This window comes from Dermacentor silvarum, chromosome 7 (genome assembly GCF_013339745.2).
Source record: "Dermacentor silvarum isolate Dsil-2018 chromosome 7, BIME_Dsil_1.4, whole genome shotgun sequence".
Taxonomy (NCBI): domain Eukaryota; kingdom Metazoa; phylum Arthropoda; class Arachnida; order Ixodida; family Ixodidae; genus Dermacentor; species Dermacentor silvarum.
In genome coordinates, this window is record NC_051160.1 from 35767238 (window position 1) to 35788730 (window position 21493).

Sequence of the window (21493 nt, forward strand, 5' to 3'; positions counted from 1 at the left end):
ACCCCTCACCGCTCGATCTATGTCACGACTCATCAAAATTAGGTCCGCGAAGTTGACGCTTTTCGGAGCACCTGCTGAGCGAGCTGAAATGCTAACTGCGCTAAAGGAGCTCTCAAGTATCAAGAAGGAAGAAACAGACGGATAATAAGCGCATCCGAAGAACACCGGGATTCATTGTTACTGAAATAAACTTACTTTTCTTTATGATATTGGAAGCTTAGTTCAACTAAATTCAAATTTATTTAGCAAAACAACATCCCGGCTGATCTCCTGGAGCGAAAGATCCATGGAAACAGCTTGACACGGCGTACTTGAGACCATAAAAAGACAAGATGTGACGTGAAGCTTCTGGATGGTGCTGCACAAGTTGCACGTGGTTCGCAGAGTAAGTGCACGTCTGTATTCTTATGTGGAACAAAATACACATACGTGAAATGATTAGAGCTCATAAGAGCGTGAAAACTACAGGGTGACAAAAAAGCAATAACTAAAGAAAAACAATATATGCACTAGCGTGCAATAAATTCCCACAAAAGCGAAAAAATAATAATAATTAAGACACTCTAAATGGGCACAGCCATTACAAATGCTGGCAACGTTTTTCACGGCCTTTTCCAGATTTCATTGAGAAATGAAGAAAAACGAATGAAGTAGAGAAATTAGTAAATAAATGCACGCACGTAGCATACAGGAAAGTTGCAGTAGTGCATGAATCGAGGTACGATGTAGTACGCGAGGCAGAACTTATGATACAATAAACACCTAAGTATTCCGTCAAACACAGCCAAGACTTGAAGACGATAAAATATAAAAAATTTTATCTAACAAATCAAGGAAACCATTGAGACTCTTGACTATGAATACAGAAATGGTAAATTAAGAACAAGAAATATTAAATACTGGCAAACCCTAAGCAGCATACGTAACACTATAAGTAACCATTGTCAAGCTAAATAATGCCGAAATTCACGTCCAGAGATCCAAAGCTCTGTGCATGGCGTATTTTCTGTCAAGAGACACCGAACTACGTTCATTTGGGGCCACACGATAGAAATATGCTGTATATAGACCAAGTGCTACGTCGTTATAAAAGGCAGTTATGTATGACTTCCGGCTATACTTTCTTGCCAATTGTTCTCAAGTTTGAAGATAAATATTCTGCATTCTTATTCAACAGTCTCTCATACATGGCCAGAGAAAGATGTTTTAGAGTACAAATCCATTTCTTCTGGTGTTTTACGTGCCAAAACCAGTTGTGATTATGCGGCACGGCGCCCACTAAATCCACTAAATACCACTACTACCATCACTGTTGCTACTACTACTAATACTACAACTAATAATTGCTCTTGAAACTGCAGCGCACACACAAGAAACGAGGACACAAAACAAAGGTAACACACAGGCGTTGCGTGTTACCTTTGCTTTCTGTCCTCGTTTCTTATGTGTGTGCTGCAGTTTCAATTAAGACGAAGAGCTACCAACTCGCCCAACTTTCAGTACTTTTATAATAATATTTATTCCTTGTGCTGACGTCACATATGGCCAGTATGGGGGATTGGTCAAGAATGGGGTAGTACAAATATACGAAATGATGTCCTATCTAAATTTAACAAAGAGGAGGTAATATAGACATTGTTACCATAAAACACGGATGTCGAAACTAATGAAATTGAAGAAAAAGTTTAAAACAGGAAGCACAGAACACATGAAAGTAAGTTTACCAGAACAATAAATAATTACAAGGTTTGAATTTAGCGAATAAAGCTTCTGCAAACAAGCGAAATATTCCAGAAATGCTCGCCAAACATCAGCCGTCAATGTGTTCAAGAGTCGAGGCGGCCAAGGATATGACAACCGGAACAATTTATTCGAAGCCTTTGAGGGCTTATCATGGAGTCGTAGTGATACCGCAGCTAAAACGTTTTCGTTTATAATTTGATGCTATGTTTAAATTCAGGTTCCGTCGTTCACTCTCTTGCATCTGGCACAACGAGTTGAAAATTTACCAGTGGAATTTATTATTTATATTCATAAGCTGTTGGCACGCGAGATTTGGCCAATCCTCCTTAGTGGGTTGGAGCCTCGAGTTGGAAAGAAAAGAAAACAAAGCAAAGGTGCAATATGTCGTCGGTATAAATTACAAAGAAAAATACTTCTTGAAACTCCGCTTGCTAAATTAGGGGTAAATTTAACATCAGAAATAGTACTCTCTTTCGGTGCCTCGGTATTCGGCTTTAGCCACAGGGACGTGTTTGATGCCGTTTGTGGTTTCATTCAATCAACAAAACGAATAAAATTTTAAATCCATACTTTTACAATTAGAGATATAGCATGGCATTTATATTATAAAAAGTGCAGTATAGGAAAATTATTCTGTCTGTTCTGATTACTAAATTGCACTGTAACAGTAGTTTCAAAAACCGTATCTAAAAGTTCAGGTGCCCAATTCTTGGCCAATCCCCCGGAGTGGGTACGAGCCATGTATTGAGGGTTATCATCATCATCATCATCATCATCATACGCAAATGGCGACTGGCGTAGTGGATTTTCATTTCAAGGGCATCCGAGCGTGTGAGTACCGTTGAGGTATTTTTAATCAGCTTCAACGACTGCAGGTCACGAAGAATCATAACAGAACTCGAACAAACTAGTAAACCAGAGCCCTGGTTTACAACATGCTGTATTGGTTCGTAGACATAGGTATTTTCTTGGTGGAAGAAAGGCTTCGAGTTTACTTCCCTATGTTACACGGTGACATGTTACATGGCCATGCAGGCAAATTCGATGCCACAGAGGCAATCACAAAACATCATCCAACGTGAATGGCATTTTTAGCTCCAGCGGACGAGGACAGAAGGGCGTCGTTGACAACACAATGTGCTAGAACAACACATAAAATGACCCGATGTACCAGCGCCTTGTGCTGTCTTCTCTCGTCGTACTGGTGTAAGTGCGCTAATACAGTTTCAAGATGCAAGTCAACCGACTAGTCCAGTTGTCCATTGTGGTACTAGAAGTGAACTGAAGCACTGCTATATGTAGGGCATGTTGGTACTCTAACCTGGATAACATTCTTAGCGCCAGCGGAGCCGGACGCAAGGGACACGTTGACAACAGAATGCGCTATCCAACGGCTCGCGCAATTCAAGCAACCAGACTCACTAAACAATGTGCATGCCATACCTCACAAAGGCTCCTGCCGCAAAACATAAAGAGCGATTCTGCAAGGAAGCGCCAGCGATTTGCTAACAGTTTTATGCGGGTCTTCTTCATAGCATATTCTTCAGTTCTTCTAAAGCGACACGGGATAAGGTGCCAGAAAGTGAATATTGGCCGCCAATGACGCAGGGTGCAAGCATCACGTTCCCTTGCCGGTGCTGAAGTTTTTCTTTGGCGAACCTGAGCAATGCAGAGTGCCACGCTTCGTCATCGGCTTCGCATTCGGCCTCTTCATGGGTTACTGTGAGTAATGCTTAGCAAGCGTTAACTGGTCCACTGTGAACCCTACATAACTACAACATATATATATATATACAGGGTGTTTCATTTTAGCTGCACCAAATTTGTAAAAATTGCCCATGGCCTATAGCACTCTTATAATGCTCGATCTACACTACTCGATGAGCCGGCCATTACTTCCACGAGAAATCAAAACGCCTAATTGAACAATTAACATAGTTACGCCAACTAACCTTGTAAATAATTATTTTACGGCACATCTTTCAATATACGAATTATAGCCGCTGAGTTCACAAGGCGTATCCACTTGGAATGAATTCTCAGCAGTGAACCAGTTTCGAGATAATAATTTTCAAAGTGTCCGACGAAATGCACGGGCGTTCCAGTTAACTTTGTGCTTGAATGCATAAAACAGCGTTTTCCCCAAAAAGTTAACTGCATCCGTCGGACACTTTGAAAATTAATATCTCGAAACTGGTTCAGTCCTGAGAACTCGTTCTCAGATAGATGTGCCTCCAAATAATTAATCAAAAGTTACTTAGCGTAATTAGGTTAATTGTTTAATATGGCGTTTTGATTTCTCATGGAAGTAATGGCCGCCTCATCGAGTAGTTAAGATCAAGGATTGTAATTGTGCTATCTGCCTCAGCCTATTTTTAAAATTTTGGGGCAGCTAAAATGAAACACCCTGTGTATGCATGCATGCATGCATGCATGCGCGCGCGCGTGCGTGTGTGTGCGTGCGTGCGTGTGCGTGCGTGTGCGTGTGCGTGCGTGTGCGTGTGCGTGCGTGTGCGTGTGTGTGCGTGTGCGTGTGTGTGTGCGCGCGCGCGTGCGTGTGCCTGTGCGTGTGTGTGTGTGTGCGCGCGCGTGTGTGTAAACGAGATGAAAGCATCTCGTAATACGTGTAATAAAAATTGGGGCCCCTCGGTTCCCTTTCTTCTATTTGATATATATATATATATATATATATATATATATATATATATATATATATATATATATGTGTGTGTGTGTGTGTCTGTCAGTCTTTAATGGGTCTAAAAGTAGGATGACACTGTGTGTACGAATCCTCTAACATCAGCGCGATTCTAAACAATATCCAACAAACGAGACAAATATCCCTATGTATTCTGATTATACGAGATGCTTCTTTTTATGCGCAGCACTTTACCAAACATTCATATCTGCGCCCCGCCGTACTTATTTTTTTCCTGACAGCCTACGTGCTTTGGTGGATATTTCTTCTTTCTGGGGTTTTCCGTGCAAAAATCAGTTCTGATTGTGAGGCACGCCGTAGTGGAGGGCTCCGGATTAATTTCGACCACGTGGGGTTCTTTAACGTGCACTACAACGCAAGCACAAGGGCGTTTTTGCATTTCTCCTCCATCGAAATGCGGCCGCCGTGGCCGGGATTTGATCCCGCGATCTCGTGCTCAGCAGCGCAACGCCTTAGCTGACTGCGCCACCGCGGCGTGTGGCTAGGTGGAAATTTAGCCTTGCTGAAATATATTAATTAACTCATCAATTACGAAATTTAGGGCCCATGCAATTGTGAGAGTGAAGACGCGGAGTAGTGAGGACATGTCTGCTTAAGAGAAAACGTAATGAACTACATTGGCACTCCCTTTAGCAGTTTCCCAAAAACGCCGCTAAACACTTCGGGATGACCTTAACTAGAACATCGAGGCATTTTTACCAGATTGAGGGAACAATCCTGCACCACGTTTGATATATCTGTTATATCTCAAAAGTGGTGCTGGATTTCCGACATGACTACTCTATAACTCTACTTCCGTCTCGCAATTATATACATGCGCCTAAAGTTGGTAGTTATTTAGGTAATCAGTATATTTTATAGAATTAGCGAAAATGAGGAGGAAAATTTTCTTCCCGCTAACGTCGGCTTGGCCACGTGGCAGATGTTCAAACATAGCCATGACCTGGCAGATTTTGTGGCAGTTCTTTAATGGTGCTTCGCATGATACGGAACACCTCCTATATCTTGCTTACAATCTATCTGTCTTGCTATGTTAATATTCATTCGCTATCTCTCGAACTGTATGCACAAAGAAGCAGCTATAAGGAATAAGTTTAAGCCGATATCAATCACAACTCTGCGACATCCCTCGAAGCGGTCCCCATGAAACATTTGGCCGCGAAAGCCTTAGGTGTCTGCTGAGGGTGCCCTGGGCGGTGACATTAGCGAAACTGCGCCGTGACGAAAAATGGCGGATGCCGCAAAGAGTAAAAACACGTCTAAAAATGCCCTGATTGGCGTCAAATTTCCCAGGGAGGTTCCGGTAAACAAAGCAAATTTGATTTTTTGAAACAAAATTTTGTACATTTAGGTCTGGGTGGGAATCGAACCCGGGCCTCCGGCGTGCGAGACCGAGTACGCTTCCCTGAAGCCACGGCTGCTCCACGGTTCTTGCATACTAAAGGTTGCCTAGTGCGTGCCTGATTGCACGTGTCACGTCGCAGCCATCTGGCTGACTAGTGCGTGCGTCACTGGGCGGTGCATGTGACAGTGCGGAGGGGGTGGCGCCACGTCATGAGTGTATTAAATCGGCGCGTTGATGACGTTCCGAGGTCTACAAAGGGTATAATGCGTTCGAATTCCCACACGTAAGCAGTCTTTAGTGTCTGCCGAATGTTTATTTTACGTTGATCACCAAAATTGCCTGTCTGTGTATATACCGCGTAAGACGAAATTCCGAATCTATGACTTCTTGAAGTGCCACCAGATAAGGTGGCACCCTCTTGTGGTCGCAGTCTTCTACTGGGGCATCGTGCGTGAGCTGTTCACCACGCAGCTGACGCTTCGCTGCATGGGCACCACCGTCATTCTGCTCACCGGTGCCGGCTATGCGCTCTCGGCCAGGGCCCGTGCTATCGCCTGGCTGCTCGTACCGTTCCTCTGTGGTCGAGCCGGTCGATCAGCTCTGGTAACTGCGAGCGTCTCGCTAATTCTTCGAGGTCAGTAGACGTGGCGCAGCGTTCTTCTTGACGCAAACTTACGCTGTATTCTATAGATGCCTGAGGTGTTGTGGATACGCCAAGGAGGCGGTGCCCAGTTTTTAATAAATGGCCGCGTCTTTTGTAACATTTCTGAGGGCCGTGATATCTACTCGGTGTCTTGGGTGGCCACCTGAGTAACAGAGTCGGCATTTCGCCCCTCTGGCACTTTACGGACTCAGTAGAGAGCGAGAAAACAACTGAAGACACAGATGTTGAAGGACACAGGACGAGCTCCTTCTTCCCCTGTGTCGTCAGTTGTTTTCGCGCTGACCAATTAGTATGCATCCTTTCCAACTCACCCATCTTTCTACCTTACTCAGTGCAGAGTTCAAGTGAAGTGTTTAGAATCCGCTGTGCTCAGAGCTGTGTATCCTATACTCGTAGACAACATTCTGTGGAAGTTAATGGATAAGCACAGGGTCGGAGCTCCTGTTCATGTGGCACTGTGAGGTGGTGCAGCGGAGTTCGACAATACTTTTGGTTTTTTGGAACAGATACTGGAATCAGCGAGATGTACATGAGCGAACAGCTTCGATATGCCCCCATGCGAAAGAACAAAAAAATGTATGTTTAATGTAACACGCAAAGGTGTTTATTCTATGTATTACTGTTGTAAAAAGGATTTTCAGGTTGTCTCTTGCCCAGCTTACACTTACCCAACAACGTTTTTCTACGAGCGCGCGGCACTCATGCTACTAGCAGAGTGTAGCGATGTAGCTACTTAAATTTTTTCTCCTTCTGCAGCCGAAGTGAATATGGCTAACTAGCGCCTCTAGTAAACGGTCTATGACAGTTTGGAATACAGATAATGAGATATCTGGGACCTTTAAAAATAGCGTAACCAAGCTCACTTAAAATGAGCAAAAGTACAAACTCCCATTGTTTGCGAGTTTTGTTTTCTTTTTCATAGAATAATTTAGGTACCTATTTCTCTAGCAACATCAATCCTCAGCGGCTGCATTCAGATGGAAGCTTGCAAATGATTGTTTATTCTTCTCTCTTTGGCGGAGGTCACTGCTATATGCGACAGACAGGTAGATTCTAAATATTCGGACGACGTAGCACAGTAATCCTGTCGAAGACAAAACGGCACGGACCTACCTGAAAATTTACTGTAACAAATTTTCATGCGCTCGTATTTTTAATCACAAAAGGCACTTGTTTTCGTACAAGTGCCAGCCAAATGAGGGGTAATCGGTAATATTGTAAGCTATAGATTGTAACATTATCATTTCCTAACAAGTTCTAATGAATGTGTTCGCTGCACTTCAATCTCGTTAACGTTCAAAGCGAAACACTTATTTGAATCCACCTGATAAATTGTTGCCAGTTATTTACATAGAGAAGTGTTCAAATTTTTATTTTGTATGTTCTCGTGTCGACGAAAGCGCGGGTGTAGTTTCGTCACAGCATGTATAGGCCAACTTGATTAATTGTTTGGCATTTGCTAGGAGCGCGGGTGTTTGCCTGTTTCTCAAGATGAATTGCTAGGCCTCTCACCACTGGTGACATAAGAGATGGCGCGTGAAATTGTTGTCCGCCTATTGGTTCCCTTGGATTTGAATATCTTGACTGTTGTGGCGTTCTTGTGCTATAACACACTAAGCAGGTCCAATCGAGAGCATGATGATTAACAGCAAAGTGGCTGTGGATTCGTTCATGTGCCTCGGTGCCCTGTCGTACAACCACACCAAGGAACGTCTTCTGCTGATGTACAAGCCCATAAAGCGGATCATCTGGGACTTCGACGTGAGTTCTTCTTGCCGCGGTGCTTTTGTACGAGATCTCTTGCAACTTCCCGGTTATAAGACGACGAAGAACATGAAATATTATTAAAAGATGTATAAGGGGTTTGGCCACGTCTTGCGACAGTAGCGCTGGCTCACGAGTTATGTCCTGCTCGGTATCCATTTTTTCTCACGAAAAGTCGTAGGAAGAACGACCTTGTCCAACCAAGATGTGTGTTTTGAAAGTAAAACCACTTCCAGGGATTCACGTTCGGCGCTTGTATTCCACTTCTAGGAGCAGGCGAAAGTGATCCATAATGAAACCTCAGCCATCGACCAAGAGGTCAAACCAATAGAAAAAGAGGTAAGCATCAATCCATACCTGCTTATGTTTTGCGGCCTGCTTTTGCGGGCGCACGTTTTGATTGATTTTGCTTTGCATACACTAATCAGTCTTTCAATATTTCAGAGTGAAACATTAGAAATGCCGCCCCCCTTTCCAGGAAAGCAAACACGAAGAAGTCTTACACACGTTTTGTAGTACAACGCCATATTCCTCACAAATTACCCCAATTTCAGATAATATATTAACTGCTTCAAAAAGTGAACGTCTTTTGCGTTGTTCAGGCTTGTGTATTTACTTGTTGATGTCGTACACACACCTCATTTAATTGAAATTTGTTACATGTGCTGTTACATGGATTTACGAGGTTGCGCATTTTGTGAGAGTCTGCAACCGGTAAACCAGCGCTAAGATTTCTCAGAAAGGGGCACTTGTGGACACGCACATACGCACCAGCAACACATATTGGGAAACACTGAAAAACATTTGACAAGAGCTGATTGTCTAACGTAAAGATTTCCTCACAGCAAGAGAGTGAAGTTACATTGTTAGTTTAAATTCAGCACCATGCCTTAATCTCTGTTCATCATCATCCGCAGTACAATCATCCGCATCATATTGTCACGTGCCTTAAAAGGGAACTGGCAACGTTTATTATGTCACCAGAACGACGACAGTCTCTTGAATTTGCGCTTGACCTGCCTTGCTTAAGCCGATTTCATCCCATGCTTCCTAATTTTCTAGTCTCGTAGCATTACCCTGGCTTCTGTCGTCATCGACGAAGTGTAAAAACGAGCCGTCGTTTTAACAGTCATGTTTTTGATAATTTTTGATGAGCCATCGAAGTCATATCGTCAATACGTTTTTATCGTCATGAAGAAGGAAAGGAGTGTCACGAATACCACTTGAGAAAAAGAAAACTTACTCGTGACAACAGCGTAATTCGATATGCTGCCATTTGCAGTGCGTCATGGTGTACGCCTTACAAATTGACGGCCCACAACTACTTTGGTGGTTGAATGCCTTCTTGTAAATGTAGCTGCCAAGGCATTTACCGTCATTTACTGCAGCATCGTTTTTACACTATACGTTTATCTGTATCTTCGCACCAGTAATGTCACTCTAATTGACCGCCGCCTTGCTGCTGTGCGCTTCGTAAATTGAACAATACCACCGCTCAATCAAATGGTTTCACCGGAAGAGCTTAGGAGCTAGCTTTACTTCTGGAGAAACTTCGAGTTCTTTAATCAAATTGTTTTGAACCACAGAAATACGTGATCAAGGAAACACTCAGCAAACTTGAGTACAAGTGTTGGCGTTTATAAGCGAAAACCAAACTGTGCCGACTTTGACAAACAGAATGTTTTGTAGGCATCATTGCTTGAGAAAAAAATCACAGCATATCCACGGGGTGAATGATGATGAGTGGGCGAAGCTCCGGAGGGAATCATCGGATCTCCCGCTTAAGGGGACGCTAGCACAAACGCGTTAGAAACGTGCAGTACTCTCTAGTAAGGGGGAGCGGCCACAGCGTCTTACGCAGCCATTTACACATGCCGGAACGTGCACCGCGTTTGCCGACGCCATCACATGACTGCTGAGAGAGTATACCCCCCGTATTCATAAACGCTCCTCGACTTGAACTTGACTTGCCACCGCTTTGGGCAGCGCGTTCGAAACGCGTTGAAGGTAAGGCGGAGAGGCCACAGCGTCTTACACCAGCTTCTTACACGGGCCGTAACGCGCTAGCACAAACGCGTTAGAAACGCGCTAGAAACGCGGCCTTTCGTTAATGTTGGGTATTTATTGCCATCGTGGTGCATGTGTCTATGTGCGCTTCGTGGCGTAGTGGTTAGCGCCGCGCGTTCGGAAGCGAGGGGTCCCTGGTTCGATTCCGCGCTGAGGGCACAACTTTCGGAATTTTTTTTCATAAAACGCCGGAAGCGTTCTCCGGAACCGGAAGCGGAACCGGAAGTAGAAACGGAAGCGGAACCGGAAGTGGAAGTCGGCTTCAGGTTATACTATACGTATACATATATATGTATATATGGGTATACATACATATACGGACACACAACGCCATCTATTGAGCAATTCATAAAACTAGACGTGGCTACCTACTACGACGGGGACGAACGGGTGCCGCTATAAGGAGCTTCGCCCCTAAAATCCCGAAAACCTTTCAGTTGCGATAAAGAAGTCGTCCGTTTCATGGCGTTGCGACAACACCTCGTAAGGTGAAACGTTCTGTCCAGAACAAGATTCAGAATTGCGACACCCCCCCCCCCCCCCAAGAAAAAAAAAACGGCAAAAAATTGCTGTCCTGTTGTCTGTCGTGTACTCCAAACTGTTATAGGAATTTCACTTTAAAGGCCTGAAGCGGGGCGTGCGTAACACCCATGTTCACGAAGTTGCCGCGTCGCATCCATTTGTCTGCGATGCAGGTGTCCGGCGACGACCGCGAGGCAAAAGCACTCGAGGCGGACGCCGAGTACGTGGACAAAGTTTCCGACAATGACCCACGTTCGAAGCTGGTGAGAGAGAAGTACGAAGAGCTTAAGAAGGAGCTGGAAAGCGATGGCGAAATTGAGGCCGACTACGCCAAGAAGCTCGAGCTGCGATGCGAAGGTAAGGCGTCCGCGTAGACCTGTGCGGTTGCTCTTGCAAAAGCATAGTAAAATTCATTTTTCCCGTCAAATAAAAAAATTGCCATCCGTTCGACTGCACGAGCTTTCGCGCACAGTGAGGTATTATATTACATAATTATAATATAAAATTATGAAGTGCTTTCTGTGGTACACTACATGTTAGAATACTTGTTTTACAGCGAAGCTGTATACCTCTCGTTGGCCGAAAATTTAGTGGCCTAAACACAAAACGCCATACCCCATAGCAGCTGTGCGATAGCTTCGCCAAGCTGGGGGAGAGAGAGAGTTGAAAGAGTGAAAGCAGAGTATAAAAATGGCATCGCGCTGCATATCGGATGCGAGGTGGAGAGGAGGATCGAGGCATGTGTAAGTGGGACGCGTAGAGCTGCTGCTTACGCCGATCGCGTTTCCCCGCGTTCGCGCCGAACGCGCCTGGTGTCCGTGACGGCTTTTTTAGTGTCCCCAAACATTGAAAAATTTTAAAAATAAAACGGGGAAGACCGCACCATCAGATGAGTACGGCAAGCGTGAGTGCCAATAGTAAAATAAATAAGAAGGGGGATGCAGTGGCTTCGCAAAGGAATTTGAAAGAAAAGCCAATTATTAAAGAAAGAGCGGAGGCAAGCCTGAAGTCTCTGACAAAAACACAAATAGGCATACACCTTTGACGCTGGTTTAAGAGGCGGCTCAAAGTCGAGAAGCTGCCTCCTAGGAATAAGTGGTTAAGAAGGCGCCGGCAGCGCCGAAGCTCAAGCAGGGAACCTAACAGCCCCCCAGGGCCACCCACCCGCCACCCCGACAGCACCTGCGGCATGAGCGTAGTATTATTGAGAACTTGACAGCTGGTGTCCTCCGTGCGTCCTTCGGCACGCTGCGATTGGACAGGATCCAGATGTGGGCATGTGCCGCCGGCACCGCCAATCAAGATGGCCACCCGGGGCTTCGACAGGAAATGGCCCGGCAGGTGTTTCCAAGGCCGCATGCTGCAAGTATGTCTATACACGAAATGTATAAGTAGCAGCTTGCGGGCAAGAAGACACAGAAGGATGGCCAGGAAGAGAAAATGATACGAATAGGATCGGAAGGGAAACGAAGAAAAATGTGATAGTGAAGATGAAGCATGTAGCTAGTGCCATCTAACACGGGGAAACCCCGCCATATTTGGCTAAAACTGTGCAGTTGGCAAAAACAAACATGCCAAAGTAACATGAGGCGGTAAAAAATTAAAAAGAAAAGAATTAATATGCATCCGGCAAAATGGAAGGGGTAGGAAAAGGAGAAAGAAAAAAAAACAGCCACATGCGCGAGCTGCAGGAGCAGGGCCCGCGATCGCTTGGAATTGAGCAGAGCGCAGAAGCAGCAGGGCGTCGAAGACTGAACGCGTACATCGGCGCACAATTGATGCACTATGTGCGCTGTGTGTGGGCATGAAGTGACGTAGTGTGACACATCGTCGCACACTGCTCCGCACGAGCACAAGTTTGAAGTGCGAAGGTTGAATCAGTATAAATATGAAACAAAGTGCCAGTGTCCCGTAAATAGATGCCCCAGCAATCTATTCGGCGGGAACCAACCGGGAATGATATGTATGCTAGGAATCCACCGGTAAAGGCTGGTGTTTCTGCCCTCCCTTTGCCAGTAACAGTGCCACTGATTCCTCGCAATACCACGAAGTCGCGCATGCACTGTTTTTATAGAGGATGTCGTTTCGCGAATCTGCCCCGACCATGCCGCGGACGACGCAGCCGAGTCCGCCAGTTCATTCCCCACCACGCCCTTGTGGCCAGGGACGTGATACAGGCGTACCCAGTGACCCCCACGAGCCTGCAAGAGAAGCGCCCTCTTACAAAGCCAAACGCGTGAGTCCGTGTCACAGAGATGAGAGAACGCGGACAACAGTGAAATACAGTCGGTATAAATGTGTACCGGCGCTCCCACTGGCAGCGAATTGAGAACACGAGCGCCTCGGCGAATGTGACCACCTCGGCGCTATATGCACTTGTCTCCTTTACAACCTGAAAACTGCGTACGGCAGCCAAGCGTCCACGAGGGTCAAATACACCAAAAGCCGCTCCCGTCGAGGCACTCATGCATGTGCCAACCGTGTAGATGTGGTATGCGGAAAGGGCAGCGATCCGAGCAGCCTAGGAGTAAGTCGCTTGCAAAAGAAGCTACATATTTCTCGTGGATGACGGGACAACGGGTCGAACGGGCAGCCGATACCACTTGGATAGAGCGTGCTAGAGCCATAGTGAGTTACTTGTCGTAAAGAGTGATAACTCGGCACTCAAGAGGTCCAATTCCACTGTTAGGGGCGCACAGTTGGATAAAACATGCAGCGCCGACGTTCTGTTTGTGTGATACGCTCCGGTTAAAGCCACCAGGAGAGAACGTTGCACCGACAGCACTCGGGTGTGAAGGTGCGCCGCCGGGAAAGTAGGCCACCATACCGGCGACGCGTATGCAACCGCAGGCAGCAGAACCTGTCTATATAAACGACGTAAAAGTACTGGACGTAGCGTAAAATGCATGCGGATAAAATTCAGCAATCGAGCGACCAATACCTGGGCTTTAGTCTTAAGATAGTCAACGTGGGAGTGAAAGTTTAGTTTGTTATCGAAAACCACGCCGAGTAGTTTAATGTGGTCCAGATGTTTTAGAAATGCGCCGTCCAATCGGATTGACGGACGGCGCTTAGGAGCAACAAAGGGCACCAATGTGCCCGTTGTTGAAAAAAAAAAGATTTTGGAAGACTGATTTTCACCTTGTTTTGTCTGGCCCGATCAGAAAGCAAGGTTAAAAAATATTTTTTTTTCAGAAAGCAAGGTTAAAATTGATTCCGATAAGCCCTGAAATTCCAATCGTGACGAACCGCAAAGCAGGACGATGGTGTCATACACATGTGCCTGGATGTGAACACCCTCGGGTAATCTAAGACTAAGCAGGGAATGAATGAATAAATTCCATAGCATGGGGCTAATAGGCGAACCCTGCGGACTGCCACTTGAAGGGCTGGCCCAGGCTACACCTGTATTTGTGCGAAAAACTGGCCGCACTGACGCTTCGTGCAAACAGTGAAATCCTCTACCAAACCGTCGCGTGCCTCTTCGCAACGTTGCCGGTGACGGATAGAGGCTCGCCGATGCACTCGAATCTGCCAAGGTCGACAAAATGCCGACAGTTGCCGAGTCTATGTCCGAAAGCGGAGTCAAAAGCGATGTCTGGTCAGAAGCCGCGATATTTTCCGCATTCGAACCAGGGAAAAGCTGTTTCGGCGCTTGCATCTGTGGGCTCTTTTGGGCCTGATAGGGAGCTTTTGGCGGCACGATAAGGTATTCCATAATTACGGTCTCAGCGATGCCTCTGGCGGCGGCTCGGCAGGTAACGACAAGAGAACTGGACACTGGTTGCTTCTGAAAGACTGAAGCGAGAGCTATGGCAGCCGAAACCAAGCGTCGCAGTAGAGAACATCACGAGTTTAGACTGAGGGAAGCCGAGAGTTCGCGTGGGCGAAGAAATGAAGATCCGGAGGCTTGTGAACATGGCCGGTTGAATTCATCGCGATACCACGCAGAACATGGCGAAGAAATTCTGAGCGCCAGGAAACTATGCTGTGCGGTTTGCGACTGCTTTACTAAGATTTCCCCAGCTCCGCTGGTCTCTGGTGTTTGCGGTAGCTGAGTTTTACAGCGAAGCTGTATTCCACTCGTTGGTCGGAAAACTTTCTGGCATGAACACAAAACGCAAGGTCAACAATTGAAGGCAAATGGCATATCTTTCTTTGCAATCAGGCATACATCACATATCATCATCAGCCTATTTATGTCCACTGCAGGACGAAGGCCTCTCCCTGTGATCTCCAATTGCCCGTCTTGCACTAGCTAATTCCAACTTGCGCCATATATATATATATATATATATATATGACGTCACTAAGTATGTACATATACTAAGTATATACATACACTTAGTGACGTCATCACGCTTTCATATATAAAAGGGGGACCTTTCTAGCAACTTACAGGAAAGCGGGAAGACAGCGTGGGAGGGAGGGAGTGTGGCTTTTGCTATGTGAGCAGTTAACTGCGTCCTTGTGCTTTGCGCGGCGACGCGCGGTCCCACGCACCGTATCTTGAAAACGATCTGCACCACGGCTTCTACCTTTGTATGAGGTGTGCTTTCGCCGCTGTTTCCGTTGAAGCGATAGACCGCATGAGCCTTCGCTCGCTGCTGCCGACGCGCTTGCTCACGCCAGCGTTTTGGCAGCGGTTGTGTGCGGTCATCGAGTGTGATCGATTCATGTTTAAGTGTGCGCGCTGATACCATCCTTGTTAATTCTGTTAGTAAGCGAATGTGTCCAAGTTTATACAGCCGATAAAACTACTATCCTTACTCCTTATAGCTCGCTACTAATTTGCTATCGCAATTCATGCTTCGCAACGCGCAGAACTGTTGTCGACGGCAGCGGCATTTCGCCAGCGTTCGCACCGAACGCTCGCGGCGTTGGTGACCTGCTTATGAAGAGCGCGCCAACCTTTGCCGTACACCCTAAGGCGGTGAACCGTAGCGACCATAAAGCCATGGTACTTGTGATCACTGAATAAATGAAAACCACCGGATCATATATATTTCTCACTTTTTAATAGTTCAAATAACCAATTACACCATCATATCTTAATAGTCATAATTGGAAATACATAATTCCCACTGTAGTACTGCTTCGCTGGTCTTCCATCTTCACCCCAGTGGAAGGGCTGACAGTTTTTTTATAATATTTATCACGGGAGTACGACGGTCTCAATATGGCAGATGCACTTTCGAAGCTATTTTTAACAAAACGCAGAGCGTACTGAAGAAAGTGTGTCAGTGGAAACTGTCTTGGCAACCTGATGTAACGACATGTTTCTGTTTAGATTGCGAAGATTCTGCAGCTCTTTAACAATGTTTTCAACTGCGCTTGCTGGCACATGATGGTGAGACTCAAGCTTTGGAAAAAAAGTGCGAAACTGTCAGTAAAAGGATTGCACTCCAAATGGCTACCACCACTACAGCCTGTTTCACAGGTGTACCCAACACCAAAAATCGAAGCGCGACTATGCTCCCCATCCAGCGTAGATGGTTCGACTTCAAATTTGGCATCTGGCACTTGTAAAAGCTGTGTTGCTGTAGTGTCACGATGCTACCTTGGCACATGCGTCCTGAATGACTCTGCTGACCTCAGATCACTGGAACACCCCACGAAAGGTCACATGACAGCGTCCATTCCCTTATCCAAATGTGCAGCAACATGGCAAACGAACTCCGTGCGAGTGGACTCACTTTTCCAGCACGAGGGCACAGAACAGACAAATGGAGGATCATCCTGTTTTTTGCGTTGTTTCCTGTGATGTCTGAAGACGTGGCTTCGCAGGCTTTCATAGTTTTTAAACAAAGCGGTGCATGGCTCACTAGGACAAAGTGGGCCACCCACCACACTGCTGTGATAATGGTAGTGCTCGAAGTAGTCCACCAACGTTGAAAACATCTACGAAAAAATAGGGCAAGCAGGCATTCTTCATTGGTGCTACAGCTGCAATAAAAATGAAACCATTGTTTCCCCTAAGGTCCACACTCTTCCTCATGGCAACGTTTTTCAGAATCATTCAATAATATAACATTATTCAATTTGTGCCATAATGGAACCACACCAGTAGACTATAATGAATTCCACACCACTAGATTATAGTTCTGATGGTTTGTGTGCATGTCAACCAATGTTAATTTTCGTTCATTTTATCCCAATAGTGCTTTGATTTTTCAAAGAAGTAACACATCCCTGCAAATACCACCAAATGTGAGCATTACGTGGGGTCTGGCCATGTACATTCGCAAATGCAATATTAAGATTAAACTGATGCAGACCATGATGTTTGCCATTAATGACGATACAAGTTCACATTTTGAGGATATGTGAAGGCCGCATCAGCTGCACAATCAGCTGCATTATCAGCTGCATTATCGAGCGTGATTGCTTCACACAAAAGGAGCATCAGCAAAGGAATGAGTAGGAACATAAACCGCTAACAGTTCGTACATTAGATGAAGTGTCAGCACGTCCTGAAGTGCATTGTCAGCTTTAATACCGGTGTCACACAGTCACTTTCGATCGCAATAGGGACCAATTTGGATAGAGCTCGATCCGGATCCAGACAGTTCGCGACCCGTGCATCACGATCGGGCCTGATCGTAACCGTAGGTTGACGATCATGTAGTTGTGAGAGTTGCAAACAATCAGCAGACTTCCTTACCCACTATGGCAAAAGAAGTACTGTTTTCTTGAGGAAAACTAAAAGAAGTTTTCTGTTAGAATTTTATACAAATTTGATAAGTGCTTTGGACCCGCTTACCACAACTGGTGCACCTGAGCTCAACCAGATTGGATCCGAAATGTTGTACCGTGTAGCAGCGGTCATTGTCAATCTCAATCAAAACTCACACCGATATTTAACAAGTAAACCCACGGACTCGCATGACGCCTTCACACTGCTTCATCGCGTGCTATGCAGAGACCCCACTATATATGTAAAAATACTTTAATTTGAAGCGCTTAGACTGCTCAGCTTAGACGACGCTAAATATGAAGATTCCGGAGAAACGGTCTTCCAAGCATTCCATAATGGCTTTCTTGCCACACAGCTTTGAAATGCCGTGAAGGGAGGTGAGAATTTTCGCAAGTATACACGTGTAAACAACGTGTCATTCGATTCTGAAGCGTGCTAACATTGGCAGCAAATGTTCTCGCAATTTCCTGAACAAAACGGGCAACACAGCATACTCGTACATACGAAATGCAATCACAAAAGATCATGCCTTTGGGTGGCCGAAAAAAAAATTGACATTGTAGTCTTAGCTTCACAGCAACAAAGGCCAATCCAGCGAGTTGTGAGAAGCGCATACAGCTTAACGACAGTTGTTGCCACATTGGTTTCCGGCAGCTGCTTTTGTGTTCGTCTATATATCTCCCAAAAGCACTGAAAACATCGAACCTATGAGCTCTTTGTCTGCCCTCACTAACCTTATTCTTTATAGGGCTCGCGCGTACGACTTTCAGCAGTGTGGGCCTTTAGGGCTTTCGCGTGTCGCTTGCAACTGCTGCGCATAAGAGCGTCAATGAAAGCAGTAAGATAAAGCTTACCTGATTTTCAATCAGAAGTCCAGCAGTGACACACTTGACACAAGACGGGTCACACGGCGCTGACGAAATCCAGACAACCAGGAGACCGCAGGAGTAGCAAACCAAATGAAGCTGCGCAACCTAACCTTGCGTAACCTAACCTTGCGTAACCTAACCTTGCGTAACCTAACCTTGCGTAACCTAACCTTGCGTAACCGAACCTTGCGTAACCGAACCTTACGTAACCTAACCTTGCGTAACCTAACCTTGCGTAACCTAACCTTGCGTAACCTAACCTTGCGTAACCTAACCTTGCGTAACCTAACCTTGCGTAACCTAACCTTGCGTAACCTAACCTTGCGTAACCTAACCTTGCGTAACCTAACCTTGCGTAACCTAACCTTGCGTAACCTAACCTTGCGTAGCTGCTCGGCAACTAATGAGTACTAGCTAGCGAGCACGCGAGGTAATCAGCGCCCCACCACGAGCACACATTAATTCCCGACTTCTAGTAATAATGTACAGTCGTCGCCTCAAAAAGAGACGACATGTCGACCTGCAGTTTTAACTCCTCTTTTTCCCGGTACAAATTACGGAAACTCTCCCTTTCTGAAAACACAGAAGATAAACACGTTTTGTTTGCGTCTTTCTAACGTACCTTTCCTCCGTTTTGGACAAAACAGAAGTTTTGTCCGTTTTTCTTGTTTTTTACATAGACACCCTCTGTTTTTGATCGAACATAACAGTATCTGTATTTTTTATGTGTGTTTTCAACGTTGAAATTGTGGAAATTGTTTACGGTCTACGTAAAGAAGGGCTTCTGACCTAAGTACTGATAAGGGAGTCCGCCGCGATCGCCATGGCAAAAACCATGGCTCGAAGGGCGCGCTCCGCAACCTCCTCACGGAAAATCCTACGCCTCTGCCAGGGACAAAATCGAGGTGGTCAGTGTCATCATGGAGACGTAGCTTAGCTTTCCGTGCGCGGTCTCAACAATCAACTGCATGTCAGATGCTGTGATGGGAATACTCTGAAAGCGCGCTTGAAGTGCAGCTTTAATCACAATCTTTTGATAACTGCATCAAAAAAAAAAAAAAACGGGACTTTAAGACCAAATGACGCATATTTATGTCGATATCCGAACGCCATCACCAGAGCATTGTGTACAGAAACATGTCGCTATAGCAAAAATACAGCGTCTGCATTTCTTCGGTATTGCCGTTATTCTTTAGAGTCGCGGCATGACGGAGTGAGCTGGGGTGCCGCGATGTGTTCTCTTTCCCTCGGAGAGGGCGAGGGGGAGCGCATTGAGCCAGCTAGTGTGGTCAGCGCTAATCATGACAACGGGGCAACTCTTACTGCTGGATCAGGGCCTATTGCCGAATCTGCCAACAGCACCATGTAACAGTTGCCACCGCTCACACTTACTCAAAGTAAAATGCGCACGAGGCCAACATGTAGTTCTCATGCTCTTCATTGAATTCGATTTGTGTGTTTAACCATAGCGGAGCCATTCTGCAGTTAGTGTAACAGCTTTCTCCGTGTTAAATTATACGATTCGCAATTGCCGGCACATACGCCGCACAGATTGTGCTACGGATACACATGCGGTACGTGCTCTAGCCATTCTCAAGCCCGGCATGATGAAAGCGGTGACGTCAAATTCACCGCGGCTTACTAGGGAGAATCCCCATTAGATTCCATGGCAGTCGGGCAAGGAAGCATGACGTCACGAATCGAAATGCAGCGTCCTTGTGCTATCTCGAGAGGCGTTGACAAAGCCTCTCAACGCGCTCGCTTATCGGCGAGTTCCTAACTCAAAAGACCACTCAGCGGCCTTCAATTGGTCATTAATTCGTTCTCATTCACAACTCATAAGAAGTACTTTAATGTCCGCGCAATTTTGTATAGAGTTGCTTGAATTCGCAAAGCTGGTTGGTGTTGCCGCGGCAGGGCAACAGTAAAGCTATTCCAACACATTTAGCGTGCCCGAGAGTAGCGAAGTTCGCGCTACTGGGCGCCACCTTCTCCGATAGAAAGCAGTGGCGGCGGGAGCAGGCAAGCACTGTCAAGGTAACCGCTGTGGCAATAGCAAACCGCAACTTTGGGTTAACAAAGCGTTACCGGGATCAAAGGTGAAGGTAAACTGCGACCTGAACGTGGGCTCCTGTTGACCACAGCCACGGGCTCCATTTATAAAGCTTTATTGGTGCTCATTTGATACACACGAGCAATCGGCGTTAAATGTAATGCCTGTCAAAGTGTTTTGAACAAACCAACGGCCTCATTTAAGGCTTATTGCGATAGCAATTATATGGACACTTCATGCGAATTTTTGACGTTGCCGTCGTTGCCGTCGCCGTGAGGTTCCGTATAAAGTCCAACGGTGATAAAAGCGTAGTCGGGCGCCGTACGCTGTGTGTGAGCGTGAAAGCGTGCGAGGGTGAGCCGGCAACCCCAGCTTAATCTCGCGCACGCGAGAGAGGAAGGTCGGCGGAACCGCGCGCTCTTCGCGCGCGAGGCATGGGGATGAGTCGCCGTTATTTTGAAGGCGATAATGGTGTGGCCGAAGTGCGCGGCCGCGGGGGCCTCATCTTCAATGATATCTGCGATAGGGACAAACTATATGCGCCGAGTGCCGGTAGCTTCGTATGCGCGGTGCTTTCGACGTTTAGTTCGTGTTGAAGAGCGAGAGCCAGCGCGAAGGTCAATTTGCTCGCCACCGCGCTTTCGCACTCGAGCGTTTTGACGAGTTTGCGCAGTCATCAAGCGACATGTGTTCATGTTTACCTGTACGCGCGTGACACCGTGCTTGTTTAGTTAGTAAGCGAATATTTACAACTTTATACGGCCGATAAAACTACTATCCTTACTCCGTATAACTGTCTACTAACTTACTATTGCAATCGATGCTTCGCCTTTCGGGCGAAACCAACTTTTTTACCTGCTCCCTTTTTCAGCGCACCACTTTAAGCACTGAAATTATGGTCGCGTGAGTGAAACCCCTAGAATCATGACCTCCAGTGGTCACACAGAAGAAAACTGAAAGAAGAAAAATACCACTAGCACAATGGGCTTGCGATGTCAGCAGCATTGTTCATTACTGAGGCATGTGCATGCTTAGTAAGCACATTTCCCT

The 21493-nt window shown here is 46.0% G+C and overlaps 1 protein-coding gene across 1 annotated transcript in view; it reads left to right on the plus strand.

The window, feature by feature from the left end:
- Nucleotides 1-3349: 3349 nt before the first annotated feature.
- Nucleotides 3350-21493, plus strand: part of LOC119458793 (protein sneaky) — a 40478-nt gene continuing 22334 nt past the window's right edge. The window contains exons 1-5 of the mRNA XM_037720656.2: nucleotides 3350-3465; nucleotides 6238-6441; nucleotides 8093-8232; nucleotides 8506-8574; nucleotides 10998-11181. Of these exons, the coding sequence (XP_037576584.2) occupies nucleotides 3456-3465; nucleotides 6238-6441; nucleotides 8093-8232; nucleotides 8506-8574; nucleotides 10998-11181 (607 nt within the window). The 5' untranslated portion in view covers nucleotides 3350-3455. The remainder of the gene's footprint in view (nucleotides 3466-6237; nucleotides 6442-8092; nucleotides 8233-8505; nucleotides 8575-10997; nucleotides 11182-21493) is intronic.